General features: G+C 35.4%; 1 protein-coding gene across 9 annotated transcripts in view; it reads right to left on the reverse strand.

Moving 5' to 3' along the window:
* Positions 1-1,434: 1,434 nt before the first annotated feature.
* Positions 1,435-13,334, reverse strand: part of LOC121877168 (dystrobrevin beta-like) — an 80,896-nt gene continuing 68,996 nt past the window's right edge. For all 9 annotated transcript variants that reach the window (XM_042382784.1, XM_042382787.1, XM_042382786.1 and 6 more), the window contains 2 exons: positions 5,224-5,360; positions 1,435-3,978 (listed from right to left, as the gene is read on the reverse strand). In XM_042382784.1, the coding sequence (XP_042238718.1) occupies positions 3,850-3,978; positions 5,224-5,360 (266 nt within the window). In that variant the 3' untranslated portion in view covers positions 1,435-3,849. The remainder of the gene's footprint in view (positions 3,979-5,223; positions 5,361-13,334) is intronic.

A 13,334-nucleotide genomic window follows, 5' to 3' on the forward strand; every position in this document is an offset into this window, starting at 1 on the left:
TATATATATATATATATATATATATATATATATATATATATATATATATATATATATATATATATATATATATATATATATATATATATATATATATATATAAAAGAGTTCAGACACTATATTTATAAATAACAACAATGTTTAAAATTATAATTGATAATGTGTATTTTAATATAAGAACTAAATAAAATATGTGTAATTAGTACTACAGTTATATAGAATACCTGTAGTGTACCTGTAGTGCAGGTATTTTTATAAATTTTTTAATTTTGTAAGTACATAAGCATGCATTCAAAAACTGAAAAGTATGTGATAATGGATGTAGATTATAAAGAATGCAACATTCTTTACTGTGATATGAATCTTGTACAGTACAGGTATATACAGTATATGTGAAGCCTAAAACACACTATCACTTACCACAGTTTGTAGGAATTTGACTACAGTGGTCCCTCGGTTAACGAGCACAATTCGTTCCAGCAGGTTGCTCGTTAACCGAAAAACTCGTTAACTGAAACCATTGTTTCAATGGGTTTTTGGGTAATTGGTTCCAGCTCACCAAAAATTGCCTAAATTCAACAAAAAAGGTAGAAAAGTACACTTACTTTTTAGGTGTGTATGTAGAAGGTTCCTGGTGATGATGATGATGATGGGAATTAGAATGGGGGTGGAGGAGAAGGGAGAAGAGAAGGCATTGGGGTGGAAGAGAAGTCTCCCCATGGTGCCATTTCACCCATAAAATTTTAGTTCTCTTGGTGTTATTCAAGATTATTTTCTTTAAATCAACACTGCACTGCATTATATATTGTCAATATGTAAAATAAATTTCAAAATGACCAATAATTTGATTGCAAACACAGAAAAAAGCATTTAGTTGAAGAGTCTCAAGCAAGATGTTACCTCCACTGAAAAGACACAAAGACTGACGCCTGTTTGGTGTGTTGACAGGCTGGATGGCGCGCATAAAACTAGTTTCCTTACCTCAATTATGTTCAATAATTGTTAAAATTACTAAAAAAATTAATATTAAACTTTTAAAATTATTGAATAGTATAAACTTCTTGATATTTACTAAAATGGTAAGGAATATAAGCCCTAGAACTGATTACTGTATTGGCGGACTAATACTACAGCTGGTGGACCGCCAAATGCAAGCGAAAACATGTTGAGGTCGGCTCGTAAGAAACTCGTTAATCGAGAGATTGCTCGTTAACCGAAGTTAAGAATCTTATGGAAGGTAACTCGTTAACCGAAATCTCGTTAACCGAGGCGCTCGTTAACTGAGGGACCACTGTATTATTTTACACTACTGGTAGGGTTGTATAATTTATGCAGGTCTCCAAATTTGGTGGAGGCATCATATATCTTCTTCATTTAAAACTCTTAAGCATACTAATTTAATTGGAATTAATTTGTGTAGTCTAAAAACACACAACATGTTAAAAAATTTATTTTAGTTAAATTTCTAATACATGAAGTATGTAGCTATAGTTAACAAAAGGTGAAAGTTAAGTTTGTAGCATTTCCAAGTTAAGAATTGCAGATGCTGCCTCATGGAACATAGAATTAATTCATTAAAGACTAGCAAGAGCCATGTTAGTTTAAGAATTTATCAAACTAAACTTTAAATTTATTTTTAAAGGCAGCATGTGAAGAATCTAATATTTAATCAATCTAACATTGTAAGAGCATTTGTGCTCACTGACCAGAAGTCACAGCCCAAATTGTCCATATTTAGAATGATTTTCTCTACTTCAGAATGATATAACAGTAGAGTCTAATCTATTCACTATTACAATGATAACTTATTTTAAAACTGCCTTGAACAAAACTAAACTGATAACATATTAAGTTCATTATCTATATAATTCCATAGATCAGGCTCCCATCTGTCTCCCATCACAACTTCATTACCTACACTCACATAGCTTATAAAGAAGATTAGACTTCAATAATCACAAGCTTAGGGGGTGAAACAGGAAACATTGAGTTGAATATATTAAATACCTATGAGTATCCTTGGCTAGAACAAAAAAATTCTGAGGAAAGAGTCAAACTTAATGATTAGCTTAAATTAACATATTAGCCTATTTTGATAATGCATCTTTTATTCTTTCACAATACAGTATCCAACAAAACATAGTGATCATACAATGAAATAAATATATAAATCAGACTCTTTTTAAAAAATGTTCGACATATAGTAAAGTTCAGTCTCAAAGTTAAGTGCAAACTACTGTGATCACAAGTGGGAGTTGAGTCAGCTGGGTCAAACTCGAGGAGACTAGTTGCTCCCCCAGCCTAGAGGAGCTGTTATCACATTATCGTGCCTTGTCAATATCTGTGTCTTCTTCATGGATACAGTAGTAGAAGCCTTTTTAAATATTGGATAAAGGAGGAAAATTAAAATAATGCAGATACCAGTACACAAATGAGCATATGTATAGGAAATTAGACATACCTATACAGTATACAGTACGATAGATGCATACAACCTTGAGTATAACACAAACACACACACTTACTGGCACACTAAATTGGGCTTCAAAAACTAGTACTGTATTACATCACTTACTTAGTAAAAACTTTATTTACTTAACGGAAGCCAATAAATTTGACCTTATAATTTGATTGTAGCTGATTTAATTCATAAGAGCAAAGTCTTAATATTCAAAGAACATTATTTCTTGCTGAAATTTCTAAGAAAAGAAAGTTTTGATTTGACATGAAAGTGAGAAAATCTTCCTCACAATTTCAGTTATAAGTCTCAAAAATACTTTCCATTCTATGGTGAAACATTGTTTGGTGAACTCATAAACTGACAAGTACAATCTTTTGTAACCCTGAGCAGAGAATACAGAACTGTAATATATATAAATTGTTCAGAATTAGAAATACTTGTATGAATATAGTAAAACTAGTTCCACCACCACCAGTGATCACTGCTGTTTCTGGGTAACTTGCAGTCTCAGCTGTTGCTGTTTGTTATTCAACCAATTGTTTGGTAAGCACACACCATAAGTACACAAACAAAATGGAGATTTATTCCACAGATTCTTTTGTAACTTGTTTGTCCCAACTGATTTCCCCCCCATGCATGCATGTTTCTGACAACACTGACAGGTGCTCTTGGTGCAAAACAGTTCTTTATTATGTGACTAGAATACACAGACCAGAATCATTGCAACAGTTATAGACATCAACTAATCGTGGAAAAAAATAGCACATGAAATATTCTCCCGTTAATACATAACAAACAAATATAAACTGTCATGTTCATGTTGTTAGCTGTGATAAACAATCAAAACTGAACGAGGCAAACCATGCCAGTGATAAAATTATAAAAAAAAAAGTTGATACAAAGTAAGGAACATCAAATCTACAATTATATCAAGTTAACACAGTTTTTGAGTAGAACAAAATGACAGAAATATGTTGTATTTGCTGAATAATTACCAATTGCAGAAAACTCACAGATTAGGAATACCTGTACACCAATTAGTCTAATACTACAATAGTTTTTAGTTTTACAATTCAATATTAGTCCTTCATATCAATGAGGTATCTACCCGTGGTGTGTTCAAATGCTTTTCAGATAATTTCATTAATTTTCTGTGATATCAGTTTTAAGTAATAATTGATTCTACATCCTGATTTCACATTTTCATTACACAATCTCATTAATTCATACATAGAAGTACCAATTTTCATTTTCCCAAGTTTCCTATCCTCTGTAAGTATAAATTCATACAGTAGAGCAGTTTACGGATGTAAACTTGTCAACAGCCATGGCAGGTGTTACTGAAGATGTGGATGAATTGGTATAAGTGTAATGGATACAGCATTTGTTTACCTGTTGACCCATCCCATACCGGCCTCCTCCCAGTCAGGAGTATTACTTTCTTTTCTTGAGACATTGTCATCCTGCTCATTGCCTCCCAAGCTGTTATGCCACTTGTTGTTCCCCATCATTCCAGCCTGTAAGTTTAATGCAAAAGAACAATGTTGTAAAAAATGGAACTTTTCCCCTATGGCAATGATGTTATACTGGAGTTGGAAACCTTCTTATGCACTAAAATTGGCATAATTAATATATATTTTAGAAATAGAAGCTACAGGTACTGTACATTCATTTGAAATCTAACCCACGTAGGGTATTGCACAACGTTGCATCCATTGTGAACCTGCTGGACAGACAAACTCTGATCTGTTAATACAATAACAGGTGGACTTTTTAAGGCTGCTTGCTAGACCAACTCTAATAGACAAGAAGGAAACAGGAATGAGTTTCAAATAACAAAAGATCCTAATTCTAGGTTTAAAGAGTCATGGATGTAATGCAAGTTTGCATATGTAGTGAAAGACGTGATTATATTCTAGGCAAATGGAGTAAGAGGCCTTTGCACTCCCACAACATCATGGATCAGAGCACGTTGCATTTTTGTTATTAAGAGATGACATGAACAGTTTTGGGAATACTGTACCTTCATTCTTTACTGGTGAATCTCAGCTGATCACGAAGGAACATTCTTAAGATTCAGTCGTATTGTGCTGGGACTTACATCTCTAAAACAACACAAGAAAATCCTGGGAGCACTGTGAAACTCTCAGGAAGCCTACTGAAGTCAGGCTTTATAACTCGGATAGGACGCTTTATCAAATGGTGATATTTGGAATGAAGAACCTGACATAGAGGTTGTAAAGTGTTAGTTTGGGTTGGTATATGCAGAAGGGATAATTGATCCTTTTGTGCAACTGGGTTAGTTAGATTTCTGCCATCCTTTGAACAGTATCCAGTTAGCTTTTATCTGATCGAAAAAATCAGCTGTGATCACTTTCATCTGATCGAAAAAATCAGCTGTGATCACTTTCATCTGATCGAAAAAATCAGCTGTGATAGCAGTAACACACAGTACTGAGCATTAACATATGAATACATTAAAGAGTACTGTATTACAAAAGTTTCAGAATAAAAGTTTTATAGGTGATAATATATCATACAAAAATAAAGGTAAATGAAATAACACAAGAAAAAGCAAGAAAAAGTCGAATAATGTGAATTTATCACATAGAATTGGGGAGATTACCATATACTGCATACATATCTTGCTAATTGTGGAAGCTAAGAAAATTATGGTATTTTGGGAAGAATGCTGAACCATCTCACACGTAGTGTGTAAATGCATCAGAGATAAGAATGTATCATCTCTTAGCATATCTCACCTGCGTGTTAGACAGAGGCACATCCCCACTAGATTTGCGAATATGTAGATGAGTTAATGGTCCCTCATCCTCACTGTAAGTCCCATGTGTCATGCTACGCCAAGCTGGGCTTTCATATAAACCCTTGAAGTCGTAGTCTGTAAACAATAGTTTTATTTATTATCCAAAATGTCCATTTTACAATACTGTATAAGCATTGGTTACATGAATATGTGTACAGTATTGGCAATGAGTGTATAACTCATTTTTAATAAATACTGTAGTATTAAAGTAATACAGTATACAGTACAGTACAATGAGTTAAAAAATGCAGTTACTCTATTTTTCCGTCAAAGATTTTTAATTAAGTTTTCAATTGTACAGCATGTATCTAGTAGAGAAATTACTTAGTACAGTTTTCAGTCTTTTAAGAATTCATAACTGAATGTTGTTTTCTGTGAAATAAAACTGTAGTAGAGTACGGTACAGTGCTGTACTCTACTGATAAAGGTGAATACTTCTCTCCTTGCTTAACTTATACAGTACAGTTATTAATTCATATAGTTTGCCCATATACTGTACAGTGTAATAAAGAAATGTTGAATCACAAAAAACAACAACCTAGTACTGTAGTCTAAAACTAAAAAAAAAAAAAATAATAATAATAATAAAAATTTTCATCATAGGCCAAAATGCACTGTGTTGCCAGTGTACTTTGAAGGCAAGGTAAAAGAAATCCATAATATAACTCTACAGGTATGTTTAATTATGTCCTTGAAAATTATTCTTCAGATTGTTTGGAGTCTCCTCAAGAAATACACTCCATGAAATTTATGGAAAATAAAGCAAGTTTAGCTAGTGCATCGCCTTAGACTTTAGGTGAGGATTAAGGTTGTGCAGGTTGCATCTCCAAAAAGTGTTTGTGCAACCAGTGAGAAGCCTGAATCTTGTCACTAATTCTTAAGTGGATCACAGATACAGTATATCCAATGCTTCAGTGCCTTTCTAAGAGGGCATGAAGTGTTTGCTTTTTTATGCATATGTGCATGAAAGCATGCATGCATTTGGAGTCATAGGATTTACAAATATTTACTACCTGTAGCTATCATTAATACCGTCAAACCCGTTAGTAAATATGAAAATTACTTTCATTTTCTGTATACAGGCATCCCCCGCGTTACGGAAGCCCGGGTTACGGAATTTCGCTCTCACGGAATTTGTAAATTATGACCAATAATTTCGCGTTACGGCCCGTAATCCGCCCTTACGGAAATTGGGGTAAATTTTAACAATTAAAAAAAAATCACAATATAAAATTAAATTTTTTTGTTAAAAATGATAATTTGTTTGGTGTGGATTTCTTGGCGTTTGCTACCGCCAAGCGTGGCGTCGCCACGAGGAGTCAGTCCATTGTTTACATCCAGTGTGCGTGCATTTTTCAAGCCCCAGCAGTTTGATTTAACTTTTACAAACATACAGTAAGTACAGTACAGTGCATTACCCTTATTCAAGATGACTGGAAAGAGGCCATCAAGTGGAAGTGACCGCAGTAGTGCAAAAAGAAGCCGCAAAGGCATTACATTGGATATTAAACTTGGCGTTTTAAGAAGGTTTGATGCTGGAGAAAACCTTAGCCAGATTGCAAAAACATTAGGTCTTGCTACTTCAACAGTGGGAACAATCCGTGATAATAAGGACAAAATTAGGTCGAGTGCTCAAGCTGCTACTCCATTAACTGCTCGAAACTTGTATTTTCATAGAAGTGATGTGATGCTAAATATGGAATGACTCCTGAGTGTCTGGATTGAAGATCAGACTAAATGCAATGTGCCACTAAACACTATGGTTATTCAACAGAAAGCCATAAGTTTATATAATGATTTGCAGGAAGAGGAAGGTGCATCTTCTGAGGTTAAACCTTTTCTGGCTAGTAAAGGCTGGTTTGAAAGGTTTAAGAAGCGCCTTAATTTACACAACATAAAAATGAGCGGTGAAGCTGCCAGTGCTGATACAGATTCTGCTAATAAATATCCTGCTGAACTGAAGAAAATTATTGATGAAGGAGGTTACACACCAGAACAAGTGTACAATGTTGATGAAACTGGGCTTTTCTGGAAGCGCATGCCTGCTAGAACTTTTATTTCCACTGAAGAAAAATCAGCACCAGGCTTTAAAGCATCCAAAGATCGTTTAACACTTCTTCTGGGAAGACATGCTTCAGGTGACATGAAATTAAAGCCCCTACTTGTGTATCACTCAGAAAATCCAAGGGCTCTCAAGGGCTATGCCAAGTCTAATCTACCTGTGATTTGGCGTTCCAATAAGAAGGCTTAGATGACTATGACCCTTTTCCAAGACTGGTTCACTAACTATTTTTGCCCTGCTGTAGAAAGATATAATGCCAGGAGTAACATATCTAATAAAGCATTGCTCCTCTTAGACAATGCACCAAGCCACCCAGTAAATTTAAATGATCTTTCTGATAATGTGAGAGTGGAGTACATCCCCAAGAACACAACTTCCTTGCTCCAGCCAATGGATCAAGGTGTGATAGCTAACTTTAAGGCATATTATCTTTGGAAAACTTTTTTGCAGCTCATAAAAGCAATTGATGGGGAGGATAAACCTACAATTAAGGACTTCTGGAAAAAGTTCAACATCTTGGATGCTGTGGATAATATAGCCGAGTCATGGGATGAAGTGAAAACCTCAGCTATGAATAGTTCATGGAAAAACATATGGCCAGAGTGTGTCCATGAATTTCAAGGTTTTTCACAAGCTGAAAGTCTACAGAAAGTTTAACAAGACATTGTGACACTTGCAAATAATGTAGGCTTTGAAGAAGTCATAGAAAATGATGTGGTTGAGTTGCTAGAGTCCCATAGAGAAGATTTGACTAATGAAGATCTGATGACGCTGGAACAAGAGCGAGCTGCAGGACAAGAAGAGGATATAGAATCTCCACCCACCCCACTTTAGTTGACAACAAAGGATATGTCTAAAGCGTTTGCACTAATACAGGAAGGTCTGCAAATCTTTGCTGATAACGACCCCAACCGTGAAAGGAACATCAAGATTGCAAGAGCAGTTAACAATGCTCTCAGTTCCTACACTGAGCTGTACAAGGAGAAGGTGCGCCGTAAACGTCAAACAACTTTGGATGAGTTATTCAGAAAAAAGCTGAAAGCAGATGATGAAGCAGATGATGATTTACAGGGCAGGGCAGAAAAGAGTAGTGCCCTTCCCTCTCCCTCCCAATAACTTCCTTTGCACCACCAATCCTCACGCAGCAGTCAACATCTTTTGTGGTAAGTACAGTACAATATTTTTATTTATTCCAACTGTATTTCTCTTCATATTACATGTATATCATGAATTATTTAATATACTGTATTGTATGTGTTTATAAATGTTTATTTTCATTCATAAAAGTGCTTGAATTATGTTTTTGGGGCCTAAAAAAATTCCGTAGGAACGCATCTCCAGTTTTATAATGGAAGTCAATGGGAAAATAGGTTTCGCGTTACGGAATTTCGTGATAAGGTAAAATTTTCCAGGGACGGAACCCTTCCTTAACGCGGGGGATGCCTGTACAGTATTGTACTAGGGTGAATTTTATAATTTGAGAACCCGGAATAATTCCCATACACAAAAAAAAATATCAGTTAAGAACCTAATATTTTGCATAACTATAGCCTAATGTTACAGAAAGATGTGATGTGTTCCACACAATTGATTACCTGAAATAAAGTGCTGAAAGTGTTCACCATGTTGCAGGAACAAATTTGTTCTTCGCATCATGCTCTCCATCACATTGTAGCATTTCTTGAGGAACACTGTATTGCTGATTGTCACTGATTATTGTTTTTAATTTCCCACAAAAAGAAATCTGGCAGTTTAAGATCCCTAAAGGAGGCATTGTTGATGTTGTAGTGGATCTCTCCCCTACAACTGCGTAGCCGCATTCCAATGCGACGGTATCCTAGCATCCAGCAAGCTGCTCATGGGGGGGTTGCCACCTGCGATGTTTGCCCTAGCAACGGAGCCCATCAACCGGCGAGTTCCCACCGGTTTACTTCCGGCTGCTGTGTATATAAGCTCTCAGTCTCTCCATTGAGAGGCATTCTACCCTACGTTCCTGAACACGCAACACCTCCTCCGAGCAAGCTCCTCGCTGTCCTCCAGCTCTCATTCAACCTGGAGGACAGCAACACGCAACATCTCTTCTAACGAAGCTCCTGCACAGATACCTCCTCAAGGACGCTACTCACTGAGCGTGTCTCTTGAGCAAGCTTCCCACCACACGGCATATAATATATTTTATATAAGAAAACCACCACCTAGAGTCTCCATCCATCCATCCTGAGTGCTAGACAGCATAACATCACGAAACCCTACAAATGGTGACCCTGGAATGACGCACTCACACAGGATGGAGGAGAAACATCTCACTAACCCTACAATGTAATGTTCGACGAGAAAGACTCGTTCTTCCACAGTGAGCGACATGGCATGACTGAGTAAAAACCATTAAACACCACTGATGGGTCAGGTGATAAATCAGTGGTCCCTCGGTTAACGAGCGCCTCGGTTAACGAGATTTCGGTTAACTAGTTACCTTCCATAAGATTCTTAACTTTGGTTAACGAGCAATCCCTCGATTAACGAGTTTCTTACGAGCCGACCTGAACATGTTTTCGCTTGCATTTGGCGGTCCACCAGCTGTAGTATTAGTCCGCCAGTACAGTAATCGGTTCTAGGGCTTAAATTCCTTAACATTTTAGTAAATATCAAGAAGTTTATACTATTCAATAATTTTAAAAGTTTAATATTAAATTTTTTTAGTAATTTTAACAATTATTGAACATGCCATCCAGCCTGCCAACACTCCATACATATTGACAATATATAATGCAGTGCAGTGTTGATTTAAAGAACATAATCTTGAATTACACCAAGAGAACAAAAATTTTATGGGTGAAATGGCGCCATGGGGTGACTTCTCTTCCACCCCACTGCCTTCTCTTCTCCCTTCTCCTCCACCCCCATTCTAATTCCCATCATCATCATCATCATTATCCAGGAGCCTTCTACATACACACCTCAAAGTAAGTGTACTTTTCTACCTTTTTTGTTGAATTTAGGCAATTTTCGGTGAGCTGGAACCAATTACCCCAAAACCCATTGAAACAATGGTTTCGGTTAACGAGTTTTTCGGTTAACGAGCAACCTTCTAGAACGGATTGTGCTCGTTAACCGAGGGACCACTGTACTTGATAGCTCGCAGGATCATGTTACGTCTTTCTGTAACATGAAGCTACATTTATGCAAAAAATTAGATTTTTCACTGATATTGTTTTAAGTGTATGGGAATTATTTGGGGTTCTCAAATATAAAAAGATCACCCTAAGTATACTAAACCTATTCTCAGATGCAGCAAATTAAGACAGGTTCTACTGCAATAAAAAATCAGAATTATGTACAGTACAGTACTTGAAAAGAAGCACACCAGATACTTTACACATAACCCACTTGCTAGAGAGAGTTTCACAGTTTTAGGTACTTAAGTATTAAATGAAATGCAAGGTAAACATAATCTATACTGTGAAATGTACCAACCCAAGCCATTGTAGGTCTCTATCTATCTATCTACATACAGTACACACACTGTACAGTATACTGTATTGTAAAGATGTGTGTGTGTGTGTGTTCACAATGCCCAGCCAAAGTTTGAAAACAGAAAGCTGAAATTTGGTGTCAAGATGCACATTCACCCCAGAAGTGTTATGGTGGTAGAGTTTTGGGGGTTAGCCCTGTGGCCAACTCCAAACCCCTCATTTCAAAACATATTACTACTGTATTCTATAGCATTTCTTTGCTTTGAATAGCTACATTTTTTAAGATAGAGATTTGAAACTGGATATGCTCATGTAAATAACCCTGATAATGCTCAAGAACAACTCAGTTGTGGGAGAGGGTTGGCCCTGCAAGGGATGACCCCAACTTAAAGATGCCCCCTCCCCCCCCCACAGTGCATGACCACAGTCTTTAACATAGAGCTGAAATTTGGTATGGTTATCTTTAGCATGTGCACTAAATTTTGGCCAAGGAAGACCATAAGCTGCACTTATTCTGGTTAACTTTACATCATCAAAAGCAAACCCTGGGTACCCCAGCTAGTCCTTCTCTAAAAGTATATAAAATTCCACTGAAAGTCTCAATAAAACTCTTTACATATTGTTGGCCAATATGGCCAAAGATGCAGATGATATTACTATTAAAAATGAAAAATTGGATTCTGTGAGATAGTAGCTTATTTTAAGTTTTCCCAAGAGATTCTTCTTTTATCCTATTTCTTTACTGTTCTGGATTACATAGCACAGTACTGAATATATTTAGTACCCCAAAGTCTTATCATTCTCCTGCATAACCTCACAGTTTTTCTTTCTATTGTTGTATAATTCAACTCTATTTATTTCAAGTCTTTCAAATATCTATTTTGAGGGTTTATAATCCTGATGTAGCTTGCCATCTCTGTGTTCTGACAATACCTGTATTCAGATTCTTCCCAAAGATTTTAGTTATTGGTCATCCCCACATCTCTAAACATCTGAGACCCAAAAGTAGATTGAGACAGACAGAAAAATAGTTAGTAAAATCGTCATACAAGTTTACATTATTTTTGCATATAGTACATAGAAGGTGTAGGTATAAAGTCTATAATTTGGTTAAAGTAAAGACAACCAAAGAAACATTAAAAGCTTATTTCCACTGTTTATTAGCAAAGAATTCTGCTTGTACTTTTGGCACATTTTTTACTGTACTGTACCAAGACATATTGATGTTTAAATGAAAAGGATTACCTCAGCTTTTATGTGGAGGGGAATAAACAAAGTAATATATATATATATATATATATATATATATATATATATATATATATATATATATATATATATATATATATATATATATATATATATATATATATATATATATATATATATATATATATACGTACAGGTACTGTCTGTGAAGAAATCCATTTGTTTCCATCATTCAACATAAAATTTAAAGCCTAGACTATCGGTAAGAAATATTTTCCTTAGAAAGCCTTATTAATTAATTATTCTTTTTAGCTTCTCATTGCTAGAAATCAGAAACCTCACATTTTCTAAAACTCGGAACTACTCATAGACTGGGAAGGATTGTAAATTTATATGAAAAAAGAAATAAAATATTCAAGGGGGGGGGGGGTTGACAATTTTGGCTTCCAGAAAAGAAAAAAGTTAAACAATTGGGAACACTGATTGTACTCTTGTATTTTATATAGAAATAAGAATATTAATTTCACAAATCTAAACTAAAAACTACAACCATCTACAGTGACTTTGAAATCTTTACAATATTGTATAAAAAACTACAGGTACTGTACAGTACAGTCAACCCTCACTTTACGCGGTTAATGTAACCCACGGTACCGCGGAAAGTGAGAAACGCGTAAAGTGAATAACATAACATATGGGATTAAATGAAATAGAGACCAGCTGACCCCCAAACTCCACTTTTTCCAACACAATACCTATGTTCTAGTAAAAATAACATCTTAATTTTATGATGGTACATGCACACAATTAATACTTAAGAGAAATACAGTCGCCAAGTTAATGTCCATTCAAATAATGGACTCAACTCCCTCCCCCTCTTCTCACACTACACTCGCTGGCTCTTCCCTCTCTGAGAAATTTTGGGGGGAAAACCAGGTATAGTAATAAATAATACCTCAAACTAAAGTTAGGATAATATAATTGACATTGCTGGATTCCTTGTAAGACCAGGAATATTTTGAATACAAATGTCATATATTTTGCACAAAAGATAACATATTTACTCAGAGTAAACATTATATCTAAAATTTGTATGTCTAATGCAAAATCTATGATGTTTATATTCAAAATGATCATCAAATTGTAAGAATTCCAGCAATGTAAATTATATTCTGGCCGGGTAATTTGTATGAATTTTATGAGCTAAAACAAATATCTTCAGTTAAAAAAAAAATATATATTCTTCACTACACTATCTGTCAATCAAAGTACCCCACCTTGCCTCCCCCCCTCTTCCAACCGGGC

This window comes from Homarus americanus, unplaced genomic scaffold (genome assembly GCF_018991925.1).
Source record: "Homarus americanus isolate GMGI-L3 unplaced genomic scaffold, GMGI_Hamer_2.0 scaffold48681, whole genome shotgun sequence".
In the NCBI taxonomy this organism is placed as follows: Eukaryota; Metazoa; Arthropoda; class Malacostraca; order Decapoda; family Nephropidae; genus Homarus; species Homarus americanus.